This window comes from Rhinatrema bivittatum, chromosome 4 (genome assembly GCF_901001135.1).
Source record: "Rhinatrema bivittatum chromosome 4, aRhiBiv1.1, whole genome shotgun sequence".
Taxonomy (NCBI): domain Eukaryota; kingdom Metazoa; phylum Chordata; class Amphibia; order Gymnophiona; family Rhinatrematidae; genus Rhinatrema; species Rhinatrema bivittatum.
The window spans coordinates 132,729,446-132,753,840 of record NC_042618.1 but is presented as its reverse complement, the minus strand read 5'-3'; the positions used below and the strand labels follow the sequence as shown (position 1 = coordinate 132,753,840).

At 46.6% G+C, this 24,395-nt stretch overlaps 1 protein-coding gene across 2 annotated transcripts in view; it reads left to right on the top strand.

Moving 5' to 3' along the window:
* ZFYVE26 (zinc finger FYVE-type containing 26) overlaps positions 1 to 24,395 on the top strand; it is a 269,914-nt gene that overhangs the window by 205,723 nt on the left and 39,796 nt on the right. For both annotated transcript variants that reach the window (XM_029598857.1, XM_029598858.1), the window contains 3 exons: positions 17,057 to 17,204; positions 19,007 to 19,216; positions 21,963 to 22,181. In XM_029598857.1, coding sequence (XP_029454717.1) covers positions 17,057 to 17,204; positions 19,007 to 19,216; positions 21,963 to 22,181 — 577 coding nt within the window. The remainder of the gene's footprint in view (positions 1 to 17,056; positions 17,205 to 19,006; positions 19,217 to 21,962; positions 22,182 to 24,395) is intronic.

The following is a 24,395-nucleotide window of genomic DNA, read 5'->3' as shown; positions in this document are numbered from 1 at the left end:
GGTGCACAAACCTTTTGTATAAAGATTATTCTCCATCAACAAGCAGAGCAAAATTAGCCATGACACATGGGCAACATCATCCAGTGGCATTGAACAGTTCCTTCTCTCTTCAGTCTTAGAGCATTTGCTCTAATAAGCATGTTCAGGAGTTGCCTCATGATCCCCTTAAGTCTTTTTCATCTAAGTATCAGCACAGGTGTGTACCCTATCTGTTTTCTTTAAGTGATATCTGTTAGTATCTTTATTCTAAATTTTTCTATAACTATATTATCTTGCTGCTGCGGCAGCTCCCCCAGCAGCACTTTCCAGGGCTAAATTTAAAAAAACATCCAGGAAGATATCCATTACTGATGGACATATTTGTTACCAGTGCCTAGGTCTGAATCACAGCCAGTCTACTACCACTGTGGCTGGATGTCCGAGTTCTCAGAATTCCAGAGCCTGAAAAATGAAGAATCTGTGTAAGTCTCTGAAGAGCTACAGCTGTTCCTCCCAGAGCAGAGCCTCTTCTAGCTCCCCGGGAGCCAAGTTGAGCAGGAGCTTCTTGAGTAAGCCTCCTTCCTTGTTGGAACAGGCCTGGGGCCCCTCCACCTTGTCAGGGTCAAGTAAGCAGTAAAAGCATCAGTCTCAGGTGTTAAGTCCTTGTGTAGTTCATGGGCCTCGGTGCTGATAAAAAGAAGTAATGCTGTTCCTCAGCATTGAAGAAGCATTGGGCCTTGGCACCAATGATGAAATTGAGTGGAGTACCAGTGCCAGCAACGTAGCATTCACCGGTGCATTGATCCTCAACACCGGCAATGCTTCCTTCCTCAAGCCTCAGACTGGGGCTCTATACAATCCATGCACCAGGCCTAGGTGTTACCAACACAATTATTCTTCAAATCTTCAATCCCTTCAATTCACTCAGGGAGGATGGGAGGTACGAAGGAAGATACACGCCGCGTAACTCCTATTTCAAGGGCGATTTCCCCATTGAGACTACTTGAGCAAGGCCTAAGTCTGAACAGACTAGATCCCATCTGCTCTATAGAGCCCTTAATTTCTTACTGGCCCCTGGGTCAAATATTGCAGAACTTTTCATGATTTCGAACTTGGCACACAAGTTGTGCCATGTGCCTTATCGGGTTTACTTCTGCGGCGTTTCAGTTTTGTGCACATAAATTTTTGAGCACGAGCTGTTCAGATGCATGTTTCCCACTGAGATGGCGCCAGTAAACAAGTCTAAGCATCTTCCTATTTGTGTTACCTGTCATATTAGGGCTTCTAACCTGTGTCATCACTGATCAAATGTTCAGGGAGATTTGTCTTCCTCAGATTTTGCTAATCCTGGCTCCTCCCATTCTGCTGATGGGTTTCAGCCTTGTTGACAGGAGTGACACCAGACCTTGGTTCTCCCTTGACTGGCTCTTCTGCAGGTGAGGGAAGTTCTGTGGGACCAGCTCCAGTTCCTTCTGGGCTTCATCTGGATCGGGCTGCTTTTTCTTGGGTGGAATTTTTTTTCAAGACTTACAAGCTTTTCTTCAGGCGCTATCCTTGCCACATTTAACGCCAGATCAGAAGGAAGGGCTCAACATGCCTATTACAGAAGCGGAGGTTAGCTTCGCTATCCATCATTCAAAGGGCTTTAAAGCCCCAGGACCGGATGGATACACGGCAGAGTTCTATAAGCTCCTGCGGAACTCTATCTCCCCCACGTTGGCAGGTGTATTCACGGACTTGATAGATCAAGGTGCATTCCCCACAAATGCCAATCTTGCTCATATCACACTTATACCAAAACCCGGTAAAGACTTGATTTTGCCGGAATCATATCGGCCCATATCCCTTCTAAATTATGATCAGAAACTGTTGGCAAAGATACTGGCAGACAGGCTAGCACTCATTCTCCCTAATCTAATTGGGGACCATCAAGTGGGCTTTGTATGCCAGAGATATGCATTAGCTAACATACGCAGAGTATTAACAGCAATGACAATATGCCAGCAAATGTCTACCCCCTATTTGGCCATTAGTTTCGACGCCGAAAAGGCCTTCGACAGAGTGGAATGGGATTATCTATTTTATGTTCTGCACAAAATGGGTTTTGGAGGGTTTTTTCTCAATGTGATCCACCTGCTATACCAGGATCTTCAGGCAGTAATCACTGCCAACGGGGTACAATCACAATCCTTTCAGATAACCAGGGGCACCCGCCAAGGTTGCCCCCTATCCCCACTATTGTTTATATTGCAATTAGAACCTCTTTTACTCGCCATTCAGACCGAGCCTGATATCCGAGGTGTCCGCTTCGGCCCACAAATCTTTAAATATGTGGAATTTGCGGATGATTTATTGGTTTTTATAACTAAGCCTCAGGCCTCACTACCCCCATTGATGCGAATTATAGAGAATTTGGGGATTTTCTCCGGACTACGATTGAATGTATCAAAGTCCTCGGCATTAGCGTTTCCAGCGACATTGCAGGTGCAATGGCGTGGGCAGTTTCCCCTGCGGTGGGCGGGAGACGCATTTCGATACCTGGGTGTCCGTATACCGGCCGACCCAGAGCAAATTTATGAGGTAAATATCCCAAGCTTAATTACTAAAACACAAGATATGTTAGCTCTTTGGCAGTCCCTCCCAATTTCCCTGGGAGGCCGGGTAAATCTGTTCAAAATGGCTATTCTTCCTCGCTGGCTCTATCTTTTCCAAATCTACCCTTACTGGTACGGAAGAAAGACCTGGCTAAGTTAGAGAGTGTGGTTCATAGATTTATATGGAAGGGGGGGAAATCGAGGATACCACTTTCCTGGTTAAAAAATCGCTGGGGAGGAGGAGGCTTGGGGCTCCTGGATTTGGCTCTATATAACTTGGCATGTAACATGCGATTGATACGGGATTGGCTAAATAACCACACCCTATTATACAGCAATTGAGGCGGACAACTCAGTTATGTATCCCCGAGCACCTTCATATGTGCTACAAGCTCAGTCTATTAGTCTTCCTCCTTTCCTAAACCAATCGGCACTCATTAAGCCCATTCGGCAAACTTGGATGAGACTCTCGAAACTACTGCAAAACTCTAGAGTATGTGCTTACTTTCTCCCTCTAATAGGGAATGATGACTTTTCCCCGGGATCTCAGTCAAGGTCATACCGCATATGGGTGACGAAAGGTATTGTCTACCTTGGACACCTTCTCAAAACAGACGGAGAGTTGTTGAACTTTCAAGAAATTGGTGATATGTATGGATTGGGGGCCCCACATATATTCCCATATCTACAAGTGCTCTACTACCTAAGGGCCTTGCCTGCGGTATCAAAGTAACCTGTGGTATTTCACACACTGGAAAAACTTTTTTGTTTTGCCCGCACTAAGGCCCCCTCTTTGTCTAATTATTATAAAGCCTTACGTCAAAAGGTAGGGTTGGATACATGCTCTTTGCTGGCAGCTCGCTGGAACCATGATGGAGACTTTACTGTGACTAGCTCTATCTTAAAGGTGGGCTTTAGGCGTATAGCCAGGATCTCTTCTAATATGTATTACAGGGAATTGCAATTTAAATTTTTAACTCGGACATATGTATCGCCCTTAGTAGCAAAACAATTGACAATAGCACCTTCGGCGTCTTGTGTTCGATGTAACCTTGCCGTTGGTACTTTATCTCATGCTTTTTGGTCATGTCCTACAGTGAAGCGTTTTTGGCGCAAAGTGGCAAGTTATTTGGAAGATCTTTTAAATTTGCCTATCCTGTTCTCACCCCAGTGGTTCTTATTTGGTTGTGTTTCACCCATTCGGATAAGAGATCCTGGCTCACGTCTATTTTTCCAAAAAGCCTGCTTAGTGGGAAAAAAAATGATATTGTTGTTATGGCGCTCTGCAGATTCGCCATCCTTTTGGGTATGGCGGAACCATCTTCATGCGATGATGACTATGGAAAGCGTGGGGTCACGAGAATTGCCACGTCTTCGGCGAGCATTTCTTAAAACCTGGGACCCATATATACAAAGCTTACCACATCGAGCACGTAGTTTAGTTGTCAACGACTAACTTACGATATTACTGGCTATTGAGTTTCTTTCATTGTACGATCCTTGGCTTGTTACATATCACTGCCAATGTACCTGGGGAGGGGAAGGATGGGATGGAGGGAAGGGGGGAATTTGAGGCAGCCGGAAATGAGTTGTAAATAGTTGCTAATGAGGTTGGTTCAGGAACACGTCTTCCTCACTGTTGTAATTGTTCATTTATTTGACAAAATCAATAAAACTGTTTGAACATAAACCATCCTCACATCCCTCTGAAACAATCCCCTCCAAACTTCTACTATCCATTCCCAAAGAAATTGCCAAACCCCTGGCAAACATCTGCAACTGCTCCTTGGAACAAGGCACAGTCCCCAACTTTCTCAAACAAGCTGTGGTCAAACCGATCCTCAAAAAACCTAATCTCGATCCCTCCATCCTTTCCAATTTCAGACCTGTTTCCAACCTCCCCCTCCTAGCTAAAATCCTTGAAAAACTAGTCAACTCTCGCCTCTCTCTCTACCTTGAACAACATAACATTCTTTCCTCAACACAATTTGGTTTCAGGAAGCATCTTAGTACCGACACTTTACTCCTTTCTCTTACCGACACCCTAATCAAAGGAATTGATTCCGGTTCTTCTTATCTGATTGCCATGTTGGACATCTCTGCGGCATTCGACACTGTCAATCACACTATCCTTATCAACATCCTAAAAAGTATTGGGATCTCAGGTACTGCCCTCTCCTGGATACAATCTTACCTGCAAGATCGCTATTTCACTGTCCTAACTAATCACACTGAATCTGAGCCCATCAGTCTTGATCATGGCGCCCCCAGGGATCCTCACTCTCTTCCACCCTCTTTAACATTTACATGCTTCCCCTTACCACCCTCCTCACTAACCTTGGCATCAAACACTTCGTCTATGCAGATGATGTGCAAATCCTCTTCCCCTTCTCTGACTCCCTCCAAACCGCTCTCCAAAACTGGGAATCCTGCCTCTCATCTATCAATCACCTCCTCACGGACATGCACCTCGCTCTCAACCCTCAAAAAACTGAACTCCTCATTATCTCCAACAAACATCCGTTTCCCCCTATCCCCCTCTCTCACTCCACCACTCCCTTCCCCTCTCACACCCGTAACTTGGGTGTTCTTATTGACAATCAGCTCTCTTTCAAACCCTTTATTAAATCCATCCTAAGGGACTGCTATTATAAGCTACAAACGATTAAAAAACTCAGACCTTTACTACATTTCTCTGACTTTCGCACAGTACTACAGTCTATTATATTCTTCAAAATAGACTACTGTAACGCTCTCCTCCTCGGCCTCCCCTCCACATACACTAAACCGTTACAACTCCTACAAAACGCCGCTGCACGTATCCTTTCTAATTCCAAAAAAAGAGACCACATTACACCTAAGCTTATCGAACTTCATTGGCTACCAATACAATCACGAATACATTTCAAAGCTCTTTCCCTTATCCATAAAAACATTACAAATGAAAACCTCCAATGGATCAACCCTCCTCTCCTTCCTCGCACTTCCTCAAGACCCACTCGCCCTGCCCTCCAAGGAACACTCCGCACCCCTTCAATCAAGTCCACCAAACTTACCTCCACTTTGAACAGAGCCTTTTCTCTTGCCGGCCCCACCCTATGGAACTCCCTACCTCCAGATCTTCGTACAGAAACCTCCATGCCTAAATTTTAAAAAACAACTAAAAACATGGCTGTTCTTACAGACCTACCCTTCACTTTCCTCCCTCACAGAGAAGAATTCCTAAATTCGGTGTAGTCGAATCAATTGTTATAATAACTACGTCAGTCCCCCTCCCTATACCCCTTCCCATCAATTTCCCTGAGGAACCTTTTTTATCCATTTACTTATCTGAGCTCCCCTTGATCCCCTCCTCAAGATCTTTATGTAACCTTCCATTCAGCATAGACGTTTATTTTACTGCCCTGTAAATTTTCCACGAGCGTTGCTCTGGAACGACCAAAAGTTTCTGTACCTTTGAACTTTAGATCACCGTATCTCGTTCTTTAGTACTCTAGAGTAATATATTTTTCTTAGTATTTTAGAATATCATGTATTATAAGTTCCTCGTATTTTTAACATACATTTGTTTTACTATCTCATTCCCTCACATTATTGATTGTTTCTTGTTCCTTGTAAGAGCTCTGCCTAATTGTTCCAAGGCTCGTCTAATTGTTTTTGGTTATATGTAAACCGATACGATGTGCAAACGGCTATCGGTATAGAAGAAATTCTAAATAAATAAATAAATATAAATTGACTGTTCATCTTCATGATGATATTCCGAGGACTGAGAATACCTGGAGTTCTTTTATATCTTAGCGGGCTCTTGCAGGTTCAAGATAGGGGATTTATTGGTTCAGGGCTCCTTACAGATGGTGTATTTATCCATATGAGTCCTAATCTTGGGTGAGATGGGATGGGTGGAGTGGGTTGTTTAGGGGTGAGGCTGGGGAGGAGGTGGGTGTAGGGGTAACTAAAATGTTGATGGAGCTAACATTCTGTGGTCAGTGCTGTAGTTTTCTGTTTTGATTATGATCTGATTCTTTGTTGTATTTTGTACAAACAGTAAATTTAAAAAAAGATAAAGTCACCTTGGAGAAAATTTCTATATTTGTTCCTGAGGTTTTTCTCAATCAGTGACAGAATTCATTTCATATCCTGTGGTTTGGGATACATTTAAAGCTACATTAAGGGGTGAGACTCTTCCATAACTGAGAGAGAGATTAATCAAGCCATTGATATTCTTTCACCAAACAAAACCCCGGGATGGATGTCCTGTGGAATTCTGTAAAATGTTTAAACCTTGTTTCCTTCCCAAACATAACGCTTTATATTCACAATATATTAAAGATGGAAAAGCTTCAGATAATTTTTTGAAGGCTAATATAGTATTACTAGAAAAGCCCGGAAGACATCCTTTATTAACTCAAAATTATAGACCCATCTCTCTCCTGAATGTAGATTGTACAATTTACACTAAAATATTAGCTACTCGACTTGATTCTGACTGATCTAATTCATCCGGATCAAGTGGAATTTATTAAAAAGACACATTTTTGATAATGCTAGATTATTTCATGATCTGATCTCAGTAACAAGATCACAGAAACAGAGAAAGCATTTGATTGAGTAGAATGGGAGTATATATGCAAAGTTCTCACATGGTTTGGTTTTGGAGATTTTTTCATTAAATGTATTGGGATGTATACAGTAATCTGCATTCAAGGATTCTGGCTAACTGTGTCCTTTCTGGTAGTTTCCTCTAGGCTAAGGTATGAGGCAAGGATGCCTGTTATCAACTTTGCTTTTATTTTATCATTAGAACTACTCGATGTAATCTGAAAATATTTTGGGGATTACTGTGAAAGGCCAGAATTATAAAACAGCTACATATGCAGATGACATTACTTTATCTAACCCTGAGTATTCTATTAATAAACTTTTAGATTTTATTAGTGAATTCTCATTTTTTTTTCTTGATTCAAAGTCAACTGGGACAAAACAGAATTTATGCTGCTTAATACCTTATGTGTTCAATTGGATCTCCCTGATTTAAATTACAAATGGTTTCCCAATGGTTTCAAATATTTGGGAATTACTTTCATGCCAGATAATGATTCTATGATGGAATTCTATACAAGATCCTCTCCTTAATTCACAAAACCCTCTACAACCCAGACATGCAATGGCTAAACAAATCCTTATACTTCCACACTCCTACCAGACTCACCAGATCCTCCTACACCGGCACACTATTCATTCCCCCCACCAAACACACACACCTCAACTCCACCAAAAACCGTGCTTTATCCATTGTTGGCCCCCAGCACTGGATTTCGTTGCCCCCTGATATTCAACTTGAGCCTTGCACCCAGACCTTCAAAAAGAAATTAAAAACCTGGCTCTTTAAACAGGCCTTCTCTCAACACCCCTCCACTCTTATTTGACAACCTCCTACCCCCTCACTGTACATTCACCCCCCTTTTGAGTTAACTCTGTTTTCTTAAACCAGTTACCTGTTCCTCTAACCTCTCCTCCTTTTCTATCCGCTCTTCTCTATCCTGTTCACTTCTCTTAGCCTCTCTTATTTTTCTAATCAGTTATTTGTTATAATGTAACTTTTTTTCTTCCGATCTCTCTTCCTCCTCTTCCCTATCGTTTTATGTAAACCGATGTGGTGTCCATACGAACTTCGGTATATAAAAATGTTTAAATAAATAATAAATAAACATCAGTGAAAAATTTACAAACCTGTTGGAAGACGCTATACAGTGATGGTCCCCATTATATCTATCTTGGTGGGGAAGGTTGGAAGTCTTTAAAATTACATTATCTCCCAGAATAAACTATATTTTAAGTTTGATATTTTTATTTCCAAGTCCTTTTATGTAAAAATTGACATACTATTGACATTATTTCTATAGAAAAGGAAACCATGAATTGTTTTACAAACACTAAAACTATGTGGGGTTGACTTTCCAGATTTGTATAACTATCACTGTGCTTTCCTCTTGTGGTATGGAATCAGTTGGGTCTTGGAAAGAAAAGACTTGCATTATATTCCAATTAGTTGAACCTAGAAGAAAACTTAGTTGATCCTTACCTTTGAATCTATTGCCTGGAATGAAAATCTCTAAATACATATAGATAATTCCTATTCTAGAAGCCACTCATTCAGTTTTATGTGCTTTAGATACATTTTTGGAAACCAGATGGAATTATAGCATGTGTTCTCCCCTCTGGCATAATTCTCTTCTACTTATTAATAAAAAAATAAATAATAATTAACTGGTGTATGAGGCAAACAAAAGGAATATGTACCCTTCAGCAGATGTTAGAGAGAAAGCAACTTCTATTGTTTGAGATGTCTCAAAGATACAGATGTCTTCAGCTATGCCATTGTATTACACATAGCATTACTTCTTTAGATTCTCTGATTGAAGTTCCTGAGTTGTATTCTTTAAGTCTTAAATTTCATCTTTCGGGACATGAAGCATCTTTATTTTATAGGTTGCTTCGTTCTCATTCATCATTTAGAGGTTTGGGAAAAAGAATTAGCTCTGGATCCTTGCTCTTTTAACTGGAAGTGGTTCTGGAGCCAATCTATAAGATTAACGCATTCAGCAAATATAACCCATTCTATTTATTTTTTGCTTCATCTCACCACATGGACCCTGGTAAAAACGGGCCGACTCACCTCGTGTGGGGAGGGCCCCCCCTTAACATGGCGTCCGCCGGAGGGGAGGGCCCCCCCCCCCCCGTCCCGAGGCGTGGGTGTTCGCGCGGCGGTGCGGGCTGGTCGCGCGGGCGGCGCGCGATCCGGCCCCCGGTGCAGGGAGGGGCGGCGCGGCGGTGCGGTGACGTCGGCCCCCGGGAGGGGGTGGGGCAGCGCGAGGGACGGCGCTGGCGCGTCATCGACGCGATGACGTCGGCCCGCGGGTCTCTCGCGAGACCCGGGGCCTTTAAGACGCCGGCGAGCGCCGGCCTCGATCCTTTTTCCTGGCCAGCGCTCGCCGGTTCACTGGTGCCGATTTCGGGCGGATTTCGAACGGAGCATCAGGCCTGGAGCAGCGCACGGAGGCTAAAGCGCCTGGAGCAGCGCACGGAGGCTAAAGCGGCCCACAGAGGCTTAAAGTCGATCGACTCAGCCGGGGACGTCCGGGAGGACGGACGGAGCGGCAGGCACAGCAGTGGCCACCCAGAAAGACAAAGGACCCGCGAAAAAGAAAAAATTTAAAGGGAACAGCCCCCGTTGCAGCAGCCAGCGCCGGGAACGCTAGCAACTGGCCACGAGGGCAGCCCAAGCAGCGCGGAGGAAGGGCAGAGCAGCTCAGGTGAAGCTGCGAGCTGGATGTTGATTTAAAGAGCTTGCCAGGTGGTGGCCACGTGGGCAGCCGAGCAGAGAGGAGGAAGGACAGAGCAGCGCAGCATACTGAAGCAGGACAGTCGAGCCGCAGGGGAACCACGTGGCAGTGCACAGACGCCGGAAGGGCAGAGCAGCTCAGCAAGCTGAAGCAGCGATCCGGACCTTGATTCAAAGAGGCAGGCAGGCAGGCGGTGGCCACGTGGGCAGCCCGGGCAGGGCGGAGGAAGGACAGAGCAGCGCAGCGAGTGGAAGCATCGGCTGGAAGGACCAGGTGGGAGCTGGACAGCCGAGGAGCTGGGAACCACGTGCCTGTGCACCGATTTCAGCCCTGCAAAGAATTTTAAAGCAACTCACTCCCGAAGGCAAAAAAGAGCTGGAGCAGAGCACAGGAGCGACGCAAGGTACCAGCCAGCGCTCATCCCATTAGAAGCGGCAAACCGTGAGTAAAACAATAATAAACAATTAAATAAAGAACAGAAAGAGAGTCACTTGTATTGATCGCGAGCATGCCAGGTAAAGGGGCACAGAAAACCCGGGGAGGAGCAAGGCAGCAGAAAGCCCGAGGAGGAACACGGCAGCGGAGGGGCGCAGAGCCACGGGACGCACCGGCGGATCCTGCCCCAAACAAAGGGGAAGGAGGGCGTGAAGCCGGGGGGAGGCGGAGACCGCAGACCAGGAACCGGAAAGAGCCAGGATTGGCCGAAAAGGTCAAGGTGCAAGCGAAGAAGAACAGAGGCCGGCGACAGCAGGCGAAGCCAGCCCCGGCGGAGCAAGGCAGCAACCATGGGTCGCAGGACAGGCATTTGGAGTCGGGGCAAGGCGGCCCACCGCAGTGGGGATGGCCTTTCTGGCCGGCGATGGGAACAGGGGCTATGCAGCCCTCGGGAGCGTCCGGACCAGCTACAGTGTCGACACAAAGTGGGCTGGGAGGAACTCAGCACGGTGCACAGGCATGGACGGCTGCAATGGGTAATCCTTACCAACAACACATGTACCCCCCATGGTGGCAGGTCCCTCCGCCATGGTACAACCCGGCGACCGGGGGAATGACGGCTCCACAGGACAGGGTCACTGGAGCACAAAAGATATCGGAGCCCACCCAAGGGCGAGAGAGGAAGACTAAGTCGGGTATCCAACCCAAGAAACAGACCGCGGCAAACGGTGCCGGCAGAGGACAAGGAACGGAGAGCAGAGAGGGTGAGGCGAGCTCGGGGGAGGACGGTGAGACACGAGCTCCGGATGGAGCAGCAGACGTGGCGGTCGGGTCAGAGGCACCCAGCGAACAAAGCAGTGGAGGACGGGACAAGGAGGCAGTGACAAAAAGAAAGGGTAATAAGAGAAGGAGGAAGGACAGCGAATCTTCCACTGACTCGTCAGACGAGGAATCTGACGGGAGTGAAGGGGAAAGAGGGCCCTCTGAGACGGTTGGGCGCGTAGCAGCGGGCGCGACATCCGTAGCGGCCCTGCCACCTTTAGCGGAGTTATGGGAAAGTGTTCCGAGGGCATTGCGCTGTAAAATTAGGAGAAGGGAGTACATTGATATATTTTCCATAATGGAGGGCAGGAAAGGCGCAGCGGAAAGAAGAAAGAGGGGAAAGAAGGAGGAGAAGAAAGGGGGGGACGCGAAGGTGGCAAAGAACATAATAAATTGGGCCAGAGCCTTTTTGAGGATGATCAGTATCACGGGAAGGGAGGACCCGTCGCAGTATGCGCCCATGCTTAGCTACGCAGATGCCATACTCGAGGGTTACAAGGAGTATCAGGGCTGGTGCTGGTTGAATTATGACGAGCAGTTTAGGGACAAAATGGAAGACAACAAGAGTATGTCTTGGGGAACACAGGACGTCGGCCTGTGGCTGCGTCAGATGACTAGCAAGGTCCTCGATACAAGTGGAGCACATGGGACCGCAAAGGCGGGCAACGGGACACCTACGCCGGGGAGTAGTGCCTGGGGAGAGAGCGGGAATAGCAAAGTGTGTTGGAGATTCAATAAGGCAGGGTGCACCTTCCATGAATGCAAATTTAAGCACGTGTGTTCCATGTGTGCCGGACCGCACCCGGCAAGTAAGTGTGTCAGGAAAGGGCAAGGGCCGGCAGGAAATCTCGGTGGAGGAGGAAGGCAATAGTGTGTTCAGCAAGGCACCTTCGCCGATACAATTGGTGACCATGTCGGAATGGCTGGCAGAATACCCTAGAAGTTTAGACGCTGCCAGGCTGCGGGAGGGTTTTAGATATGGTTTTAGAATACCGTTCACGGGAAAAATTAGGAGCGCAAGTTTAGGTAATGCGGCCTCAGTGGTGAGACACGCGGGCATAGTACAACAGAAGGTACTTAAGGAGATCGAATTGGGCAGGATGGCAGGCCCATTCGCGGACCCCCCATTCCAGGATATGATGATATCGCCCCTGGCAGTAGTGCCCAAGAAAGAGAGAGGGGAATTCAGACTTATTCAGAACCTGTCCTATCCCCCAGGTGACTCGGTTAATGATCACGTGCCGGAGGAGGCTTGCAGGGTCCAATATGCATCCTTCGATGAGGCGATCACTTTGGTAAGGCAATGCGGCCGCGGGGCTTTACTGGCCAAGGCTGACATAAAGTCCGCATTCAGACTGCTGCCCGTGCACCCCGACAGCTTCCCGCTACTAGGTTTTCGCTTCAAAGGCAGTTACTACTTCGACAAATGTATGCCGATGGGGTGTTCCATATCTTGTGCTTATTTCGAAATGTTCAGTACATTCTTACATTGGGCATTGCGAGAAAGGGCAGGGAATGGCAATGTGGTCCACTACCTAGACGACTTCTTGTTTGTGGGACCGGCCAATACGGACACCTGTGCACAGCTGTTAGTAGAATTTCAGGGAATGGCCCGAGAGTTTGGGGTTCCATTGGCACAGGAAAAGACGGAGGGCCCCGCTACTACCCTGTCCTTTTTGGGCATAGAGATAGACACCCAGACAATGACATCAAGATTACCGTTAGAGAAGGTGTGTAAGCTACGGGACTTGCTTAGGCAGACACTGGCATCAAGGAAGGTCACCTTAACCGCGATGCAATCCTTAATAGGAAGTCTGAATTTCGCCACCCGGGTAATACCCATGGGAAGGGCTTTCTTGAGGCGATTGTCAGAGGCGACAATAGGGGTAAGGAGACCGCACCACCACATCAGAGTAGCGAGACCGATAAGGGCCGAAATTGTGATGTGGTTGCAATTCTTGGAAAATTTCAACGGTGTAGCAATGTGGCAGGAGGAGGTAATGTCCAACAGAGATTTAGATATTTACACGGACGCATCAGGCGGTTGGGGATTCGGGGCGTATTGCCAAGGCGCCTGGTGTGCTGCGCCATGGCCGCAGGCATGGCGGGACGACGGCTTGGTACGGAATATAACGTTCCTGGAACTCTTCCCCATATTGGTAGCGATTACAGTGTGGGCCCACAAGTTGCGCGACAAACGAATAGTCTTTTGGTGTGACAACTCGGCAGTAGTGACGGTGTTGAACAAACAGGCTGCCCACTGTCCCCGGGTGGCTGGATTGTTGAGGGAAGTGGTCCTGCAGAGCTTGCGAGGGAACATGACCATAGGGACAAAACATGTACCGGGTGCCCGGAACCAGGTGGCGGATGCGTTATCAAGGGCTAAGTGGGATCTTTTTCGCCAACAGGTGCCGGAGGCAGAGGCGGAGGGAGTCCCAATACCGGCCCATCTATGGCAGATTGGAGCAAGGTCGAGCAGGGATTGTTGAGGGCGTCGGTTGCCCCGGCGACCTGGAAAGCATACTGCCGGGGTTATGAGAAGGTCCAGGAATTTCTGTTAGAGCAGGGCAGCGCGCCAGGGGTAGTAGAGGCCAATCAGATAGTTCGCTTTATATCACGGTCAAAGGAGGCAGGCCGGTCCAGGGGAGTCACGATCAACCATTTGGCCGGTTTTGCCTTCTTCACGAAGGCGCAGGGGCTGGGGGATCCGTTCAGCTTCTTCATAGTCAAGACGTTGCTAGCAGGGTGGGCGAGGGAGGTAGCATGGGAAGGCGATAAAAGACGGCCCATCACGCATGAGCTATTGGTCAGATTGTGGCACGCAGTACAGCAAGTATGCACCGAGCCGTTTGAGGCGACATTGTTCAGGGCAGCATTCTGTACGGCCTTTTTCGCCGCGTTAAGGGTTAGCGAGTTGGTGGCCCCATCCAAAAACGATAAGGGTAATAACGGGTTATTGTACGGCAACGTACAAGCTCAGGATCGGCTCATTAGACTTCGAGTACACAAATCAAAGACAGACCAGATGGCGAAAGGGGTCGAGATTATATTGACAACAGCGGGGGCACAGGTAACCTGCCCGGTGAAGAACATAAAGAACTATTTGCGGGTACGGCCGAAGGGCGGGGAGCATTTGCTGGTGCATAGGGATGGCGTTCCGCTAACGAGGTATCAGTTCACTGCGGTGTTGCGCACAGCGTTAGAAAGCATTGGATTGGACCCGAGAGAGTATGGAACACACTCGTTCCGGATCGGGGTAGCGACCAGCGCAGCGCAAGCGGGCTTGCCGATGGAGACCATCCGTAAGATCGGTCGTTGGCAATCCGCGGTGGCCAAGCGGTATGTGAGGCCGGAGTTCACTCAGATGGATAACTAATGCGTTTAATTTCACCCGCAGATGCACGGAACCAAAGGAAGATAGCATGGGTAATAGGACATTCCTTCGTGAGATGGGCGGCCAAAAGGGCGCAGGAGAGACCTTATGGAGCGCACTTGGGGCTGGCTCCGAAAGGAGTCAGCCTGAAATGGATGGGAAGGTCAGGAATGAAATGGGAACACCTGTTATCGGACCTGCGGCAAAAACTATGCACGTCTCAACACCCAGACGCCATAGTTATTCACCTCGGGGGAAACGACCTGGGGGTGCATTCGGCCAAACAATTGATTGAGATGGTAAAGAGGGACCTGGCCGCGATTAGCGAGTTGACACCGGGAACAGCCATAGTTTGGTCAGAGATAATACCGAGGATTAAATGGCAGGGCAGCAAGTTATGGGGTAGGGGGAGAAAGAAGATTAATAGGCAGGTCTGTTTATGGGCGCAACAGGGGGGCATTCACCAAATCAGGCATGAATGGGCAGACGAGCCATGCTCAGGCCTGTATAGGCCGGACCAAATACATCTGTCGGACATAGGTTACGATTTATTTAATAACTCCATTCAAGAATCGCTGGAGCGGGTTTTGTGCAAGGTTGGGCCGCAGCAATTGGGGGGAGACTGAGACAAGTGGGGGCACTGTCCCAGTCTGGTGGCGGGGGTACCCGAGTCGGTAGGTAGGTGGGGACATAGAGGACACGGTCAGGACGGACCGGAAGTCCTAGGAAAAAGAAAGTGCATGTATACAGGCGTGGGCAGCCTCGAAGAATGGCCCCGTGGCTTTGGCACGGCGGGGGGCCGGTAAGATGGTGGCGGTCTGGCTTAAACGGCGGACGCCGGTTTGACGCCCGGAATGCACTAGGGTGGACGTACCGACGGCTCGGGTACCGGAAATGTAATTATGTTGATTTATTCTAATGATTATGGTGATTTATTCTAATTAATGTTAATAAATGCTGCGGCCTTGTTTCACCAAGCATTGAGTTTCTGTGTGATATGTGGGGCGGCGGGAAAGAGGGGGGGGGGAGGAGGGGACGGACACGGAAGTGCGGACTGCCAATGTTAAAACGGGCCGACTCACCTCGTGTGGGGAGGGCCCCCCCTTAACATGGCGTCCGCCGGAGGGGAGGGCCCCCCCCCCCCCCGTCCCGAGGCGTGGGTGTTCGCGCGGCGGTGCGGGCTGGTCGCGCGGCGGCGCACGATCCGGCCCCCGGGTGCAGGGAGGGGCGGCGCGGCGGTGCGGTGACGTCGGCCCCCGGGAGGGGGTGGGGCAGCGCGAGGGACGGCGCTGGCGCGTCATCGACGCGATGACGTCGGCCCGCGGGTCTCTCGCGAGACCCGGGGCCTTTAAGACGCCGGCGAGCACCGGCCTCGATCCTTTTTCCTGGCCAGCGCTCGCCGGTTCACCCACCCACCCGCCCACAGTAGCAGAAGGGGGTGGCCACGAAGTGACGGGGTATCGGGAGACAGGGGAGAAGGAGGGCGAATTACATGTGGATAAGAAAGGAAGGATTCGTCGCAGCAAGGCGGGGGTACCCGAGTCGGTAGGTAGGTGGGGACATAGAGGACACGGTCAGGACGGACCGGAAGTCCTAGGAAAAAGAAAGTGCATGTATACAGGCGTGGGCAGCCTCGAAGAATGGCCCCGTGGCTTTGGCACGGCGGGGGGCCGGTAAGATGGTGGCGGTCTGGCTTAAACGGCGGACGCCGGTTTGACGCCCGGAATGCACTAGGGTGGACGTACCGACGGCTCGGGTACCGGAAATGTAATTATGTTGATTTATTCTAATTGATTATGGTGATTTATTCTAATTAATGTTAATAAATGCTGCGGCCTTGTTTCACCAAGCATTGAGTTTCTGTGTGATATGTGGGGCGGCGGGAAAGAGGGGGGGGGAGGAGGGGACGGACACGGAAGTGCGGACTGCCAATGTTAAATTATTTAGAGTGGATTTACGTTCATCTAGTTTATGTTGGCATTGTGGAATTACAGATGGTACATTACAATTTATATGATTGTATCAAGATTAAATCTTTCTGGACTCAAATATGAGACTTCATAACCAAACTTTTCTCTTTGTCAATCCATTGATTATAAGACTGTTATTTTGGGAGCATATAAATGTCAAGATAGTCTGTCTTCTAACCAGTGTAAATTATTGGATATTCTCATTGCACTTGCATTACAGATGATACTTAGCAATTGGAAAGATGTCTATTAAATAGTACTTTTTGGTGGAATACTGTCTCTATTTTATAGATTTGAAGCTGCTGTAAGGGCTAAGTTAAATTTAAAAAAACAAAACAAAACATGCAATACAGAAATCCATGAAAGACCTTCTTGAATCCAGTACAAGACCATGTAATATTTTTCAATTTTCTTTTAGTTTAAGTTGTTATAACTGTAATTTTATTCTCTTTATTTTTATTGCTAAATCAGTAAAAAAGATTGAACTCTAAACCTAGTCATGATGATATATATTGCTTTTCTTTTTCTTTGAAATAGTTATTTTAGCAAGCTGGATTTGCTGAAGATTTTACTAGCTGCTACCTATCGCTACATACCATCTCTAGATGAAATTTTTCAGCCTGCAGCAGTGATAAAATTAAGGAATCGTCTTTTGGAAGCAGAGTATTACCAGTTAGCTGTTGAGGTAATAGAAGGTGGCAGTGGGAGGATGGAATGCATGCATTCAGTAAAGAAAACAGTTTTCATTTTTCTCCTTACTGACCTGCAGAAAGATTATATGACAGTTCCTGGAATCTAATAACTCTGCAATTCGGCAGACCCCATGAGTAGTTTTTGCCCATAGTTTGCCAAAATAATCAAAACAAAACTACCTGTTTAGTTTTACTCTGATTTTTGACCCTCAAACTGGCCAATGCAATATCAGCACACGGAAAACAGGAGCTCATGATTGAGTGCCCCCTCTCCCAACAAGCGCCAATGCACCTCTCTGGGGCGCCTGATGTAATATTTTAAATGGACTGCGCAGTAAAGAGGTGCAAGGGGAAATTGTGCGCCCCTAGGGCCTCCTCGGCAACAGGCCCCCAGGAGAGGGAGAGCGTCCATTTTCCTAACCTGTGCTCAGCCACAAGTTAGGAAAATGGACGCTCGTTAATTGAACATGCCTTTTCCTAACCTGACTGCTAGCACACTTTTTTTTTTTAATTTTTTTTTTTTTTTTAAAGTTCTCCTTCGGTTCCTCCGACTTAATGTTGTGGTGATATTAACTCAGAGGAACTACAGAAAAGCAGTATTTTCTGCTTTTCTGTAAACTTTTTGAGCTCCTTAAGAATTAATGCTTGCTCCAGGTCAGGCGTTAAATTTTGAGGGTAAAAAATGTGCACATTGGGTGCACATTTTTTTTTTTGCATTGGGGGAAATAGCTAATAGCCTCATAAACTTGAATTTACGTGTGATGAGTGCTATTAGCTACATGTAGGTTGGATGTGTGCTTTGGATGCGCTAACCCCCGTTTTGCATCGGGGGGGTTATAGACGCGCATCCAGTTGAGTGTTGAGTGCCTGGTATTGCATCAGCCTGAAAGTACCCACACAAATTTTCATTTGCCTTTTTAAGGCAAATCTGGATGGGTAGTCTTATTTGTTCCATTACTCCTTGAAATTCCTCCCATGACCAAACCTTGCTCCCCAGGAAAGCCTCTGAAGATTTTACACAGGTAAAGTTTTATGGAAAACACAGTTTACGGTGAGCAAACTTGTTTTACCTGTGCTACCAACATAAGCTGGTACTTTTAACCACATATAGGGTGGGCAATAATAATAAAAATAATTCACTTAGGTAAAATAGGGTTTCACCCAAAGAAATGGCTTCTATTATTGCCCTCCCTGGAGTTGATGTACTAGGCAAAAACATTTAGTACATCTGGTCCTAAACAAATAGCCAAGTCCTTATTTGAAAATGTTTGTTTAGTCTTAAATTAATTTTTTGTTTGTTGATTTCTTCTTTGTCTCATAGATGTTTGAATTAAGATACTAAGAAAATGTCTGTCTTAAAGCAGAAGTACTGCTAAGTATTTTTCCCCTTGGTACTTCTGGTCATCTCCTCCATTGATTCATTGTAGAAATGTGGAGGTTGATATTCAAAAGACATTTAGATGGATAACTGAAACGGTGATATTCATCGGGGGCAGACAGGAGGCTTTTGCGGGAAGTACTTTGTAACATGGATACATCTATCTGACTTACTTAACTGGAGTATTCAGCGGCACTGCCTCGCAACAGAATATACTTATCCAGCTAGCTTTAAGATAGCCAGGTATATTCAGCAGTGCTGCCGTGCCACTGAATATCCTGATTAATTTAGCAGGATAGGTATATCCATGTTACAAAGTAACTGGGATGATGGCAGCATCTTTAAGATTGGGGATGTTGAGTTCTTCTCCTTTTTTGTCTGAATAATTCTTGTTTCCTGCATGGATTTTTGAAATAGGTTTCCACAAAGACTGGGCTGGATCCCAATGGTGTGTGGCATGCCTGGGGATTGGCTTGCCTCAAAGTGGACGATTTGACTGGTGCTCGGAGCAAGCTCAGCAGGTGTCTGCGAGTTCCATATGATCTAAATCAGCTAAACCAGGGCTCAAGGTTGCTCCAGGATGTGATCCAGTATTTGGAGTCTGCAATAAGACCCATCCTGCCCATGGTAAGAAGGCAGTGTCCTGGTTTGCAAGCAAAATGAACTGCTGGCAAGTGCTACCCACAATACATTCATTTACCTTGAGCACTGGATAGTTCAAGGGAATTTTAATAGTATTATAGAGCCTTTTAACCCCAAGGTCACTGGTTCAGATTCAGCTTAGGTTGGTAGGGACTTAGATGGCCTGTGTAAAGAGAGTTGCTGTTCTTCAACAATGGTGCCAGTTAGCATCAGTCTCAGAAGAGGCCCGAGACTGGATTACCCTCTCACCCACAGAGGAGGTTCCCCCAGAACAGGGCTGAGGCACCTTGTCAGGGCAGTATGGGTGAAATTCAACTGTGCTGTACCTGTGCTGTGGATAAATGGGGGATTTCTGTTTTCAGTGCTCTTGTCACCTTTCACAAACACTAAATACATTCAATTCTTTTGACATATGGTCAAGGCAAATGTACAACTTGGCCATTGGCTAAACAATGTAAATGTAACCTTTTACAAGTGTCAGTTGAGAGAGTCCAGAATCTTGGGTAATCTAGACCAGGCGTGCTCAAACCGGTCCTGTGGGCCCCCTGACCCAGTTGGGTTTTCAAGATATCCCTAATGAATATACATAAGAAATATTTGCATACACAGGAGGTAGTGCATGCAAATATCATGCTTAATTAATCATTAGGGATATCCTAAAAACCCGACCGGCTGGGGATGCCCATAGGACTGGTTTGAGTATCCCTGACCTAGACTGATACTGCAATTGGGTGGATGGGAGCCCAAGCCAAGTACCAGTTAGCCCAAGGCTTGACAAACCTTAGGCATCAGGTCGCCAATTAAGAGATAGTTCCTATGGCACTGGCAGGCCAATGGGACTCAGTTTCAGCAGCTGTCATAGGGGACGCTGATGTCTGCATCCATAATCCATCCGGTGATGTCAGGAGGCGTGGGCAAGCCAGTGGGAACAGGAGAAGGAAACTGGTTCATCCACATCTGTGCAAACCAAAGAGAAGGCACTGTCTGTTGCCCATGCAGTTACAAAGCTGTTTAGCATCCAGCGGAAGCAGGAGGCGAGCATGGTAAAAGAGACTGGGATGGGTTAAGAGAGAGATTGCTTTGGTGGGGATGGGGAGAGGGGGATGCAAGAAGGGTTGAGATGGAGTGCTCCAGGGGAGAAAAGGGGTTTGAGACAGATTACTGGGGTTGGGTGGGGGGAGATTGAGAGAGAGGGATACTGGTGTGGACAGTGATATTGGGGGGGGGGGGGGGGGGGGGGGGGTTTGAGAAAGAGGATGACTGGTGCTGCTGCTGAAACTATACAATGACATGTTAAAGGCATTGCAGCAGATTTTGGCGGTGGGTGTGTTGCTCTGCCCACCTGCTTTTTAACTTGAGGCTGGCAGGTAGAGGCAGGGGTTAGAGCCAAAGAAAATGTGTGAAAGCACAACTTATCCTAAATGCACCCATAGAAGTAACTCTAGAAGGAAGGTCAGTACCACATTTGGGCTGATTATTGGGTGGGGTCAAATAGCCGTACTGGCCTTAGATGCTGAGTTTTTATCCAAATAAATACCGGATCAAAAGTAAAAATGTTAGGTATATATTTTTACAGATCCAAAGCAGCTAAGAATGTTTATTAACAACAAGTTTTCTCCTATACAAGTGGTTATTACTGTTTAAAGGGGTTGGTATGTCATCTTGGTGTTAGATGATGTATCCTTGAATAGATCTAGCTGGGCGTGTCACCTTTTGCATTTTTCTTTTTTTCCTTGTATGATCCTAATTTCCTAGTTCCCTCCTTCCCCCCCCCCTTTTTTTTTTTTTTTTTTTAATTGTGGACTAATAGGATTGTAACAATTGGGAGGCCTCAATTGTTTTTTTTTTTCCCTTTAATTTTATTGTATTGTTTCCTGAATAATCAGTGTGTCTACTTTAATTTATCAAGATTCTCTTGATTTATTTTTGTGTAACTTCATTAATTACAAAACTAGTTGACCTTTATTCTTTTTGTGTGGGATGACTGCTGCATGCCCCATGAAGTTATTGCTTTGATACAGAGAATTGGTTTATTTGTAGTTATTTCAAAGTCTAGCCTATTCCTGAAGTCATGGCCAGTAAAGAAAATGCATGGGGGAACTTGAGGGAGAGGGGGATATATTATAATTAGGGCTTCTAATTTTAGATGTTTCTAAAACATAAATTTAGTTTATTTTATAGCTAATTTAGAGATTTTTGTGGCTGCATAAAATAAATTGCTTTGTGTTCCCTTTCACTATCACTGTCTTCCCCCACCCCCATCAATCTACCCCAAAGGATGGTAAGATTTTCTAGTATTTATTGAATACTATTTTCTTTTTTTTTCCATTGGGTGGGGGGGGGGAATAATTGGGATTTTTTTTTTATTTAAACCAGAAGCTCCTGTTATAATTTAGAAGGGAAGTGGATTAGATTAACATTGTATACAGTGTTGCTATATTTATGGGTAACATACTCATCTAATAAATGTAAAAAGAAAGTGAGTAAACAAAACAGAATCAAGAATAAGACCAACAGAAAGGCAAATTCATATAATGTGGGAACTGCTCAGTATTTTTGCCATATTGTACTGAAATTTGAATCTGATACTTAACATAATAAAACCACAGAATTCTATGGAGGTGAATAATGTGGTTAAGAGGATGTTTATCCTATCATCAGCAGTGAAGGATAGAGAATTAGAAAAAGACTTTGTCCTTTATCACTACTAACTAACCTGTTGACTTTCCAGAAGGATGATGGCTACTTTGCCACACTGAAGGAGCTGGAGGCTTCACTGAATACCCATAGTTTATGGTCTGGAGCAGTGCTAGAAGGAAAGATCCAGAATAACACCTACTACAAGGAGTGCTTGTTTTACCTGCACACATATGGCACCAACCTGGCAATCATAGCATTTTACATGAGGCAAGACTGCATGAAGGAAGCACTGTTGCATTTGTTAAATAAGGTAAGGCACAGAAACCAGTGTGTTGAGCCTAATAGTAAGCCTAGAAACCTACAGGACAAACCTGTTTAGGGGGCTGGGCTGAGATCCCCCCCTCCCCCCAAGGAGCCTCTGATCCACTTTAACCCTGCATGCCTGATGTCCAATTGCAACTAATGCATGCTGACCAGTTTTGGGGTTTTGTTTTTTTTTCAATGAACTTTACTCAAAAGCAGAAAACAGATTTGGTGGGGAAAGGTGAAGAAACCCCAGAGGAGACATTTGGCTAGAAGAATCATTCCTGGATTAGCCCACTGCCTCCAAACTCAACCAGATCCCGAAGGGATCCTGGGAGCTGAATAGCGGGGCTTGCTCAACCTGGCACAGAAAACCTGGGACGAGGCCCACAGCCTGCTCAACTAGGGAAATAGCTGACAAGCTGTTGCCCCAAGAGCTTAATCTTGCTCAGTTTGGAAAACAGCCAAAACTGTTGCCCTAGGGATGGAGCTAAAGACACACTGTACCAGGTAAAGCCATAGGATAAAACCTAGAAACCTGCTACACCAGTCTAGAACTGCCACTATCTGCTAATGACAAAATACAGGATACCTGTACTTGCTTGAGCCTCACCATCTTATGTTATTGGTGATGTCACAAATTTTGCAGGACTCTGACTCCAACTGCTAGCAGGGAGGTATAAACCCACATGCCTGCACTGATCTAGCAGAATTCAAAGAAAAAAAATTAAGAGCCAAGACTAAATGTCTCCATATTTTCACATCTGATTGAAATATTTAGAGTGAACTGTTTGTTGCCACACTCCACATGTTTAAAACATTCCTCTAAGGTCATGCCTGATCTGCTTAATGTACCTGTAGGGTATTGGTACATTCATGTATCATTTTTGGTAGCAGACAGCACAGTAAAACCACATTTTTATTGAGATCCAGAATAGTGGGCGCAGCCAAGTAGATGGAGACTTTAAACACTTCACATTTTTGATTCAGGAAGGAAATAGATTAGAAAAGGTGGACTGATGATTTTGGCTGCTAACTGACTTATCAGTGAGTGTATATTTATTTCTCACAGGACAAGCAGGATGGTAGTCCTCGCATATGGGTGACATCACAGGATGGAGCCCAATCACGGAACAATTTTGTCAAAGTTTCTAGAACTTTGACTGGCACCTACTGGGCATGCCCAGCATGGCACTATACCTGCAGCCAGCAGGGGTCCCCCTTCAGTCTTCTTTTTTCCGCGCAGCAGTAGCTACGTGGGCTAAGGAGCTCCACAGATTCCGGACAGGAATTTTCCTCACAGAATTACTAAAAACTTTCATACCCCACGGGGGGTCCTTCTTTCGAATGTTTTACTCTGCGGTACTCTGGTAAGTTGTTTACCCATTTTCAGTCGATTCCCGTTGAGTTTGGCTCTCACGGCCTACTGGCCGTTGACCGCACCGTGGCTCAATTTTTCAAAGGCCATGGCTTCGGGGTTCCGTCGGTGCCCGGACTGTACTCGCACCATGTCCATAACAGACCCTCATAAAGTCTGTGTAATGTGTCTCGGGTGCGAGCATGATGTCCTAACTTGCACCAAATGTGCCTTAATGACACCAAAAGGTTGCAAGGCCAGAATGGAGAAAATGGAACTTCTCTTTCGTTCTCAAACTCAGATGCCGTCTATTGCATCAACGTCGTCTGAACCGGCACCGTCCACTTCGCGCCAGTATCAGCCACCAGCCGGTGACCGTCCGACAACTTCTCGGCCTTCGACTACTTCTACTCCCCCTCAGGACCAAGGGGATTGTAGAGAGAAACATCGACATCGGAAGTTTTGGACCATCGAGGAAGGAAAATCATCGACCTCGCCATCGTCCGAGCCGCCATCGAAGAGACCCCGTCCAGAAAAGGCATCGACCATTTCTGAGACCGGGTCACCGAGGCAACCCTCACCCGGACGGTATCGGGAGCTGCGACTCTGCCTTTAACGGTGGTCCCTCCGGCTATGCCTCTGCCTCCTTCTTCCCTTCCGGAGCCGGGGCTGATTGCTCCAGGTCTCCGTAAAGAACTGGACCGGATGGTTCAGGAGGCCATCGATAAGGCGATGCATAGATTCCAAGTTCCCCCGGCACCGACCATCGATCCCATTCCGGCAGCGTTGGCATCTCTGCTCTCGAAGTTGGAAGCACTTATAGCCGCTTTTCCACTGATGGATCTAGGGTCACCGATGGCTCCG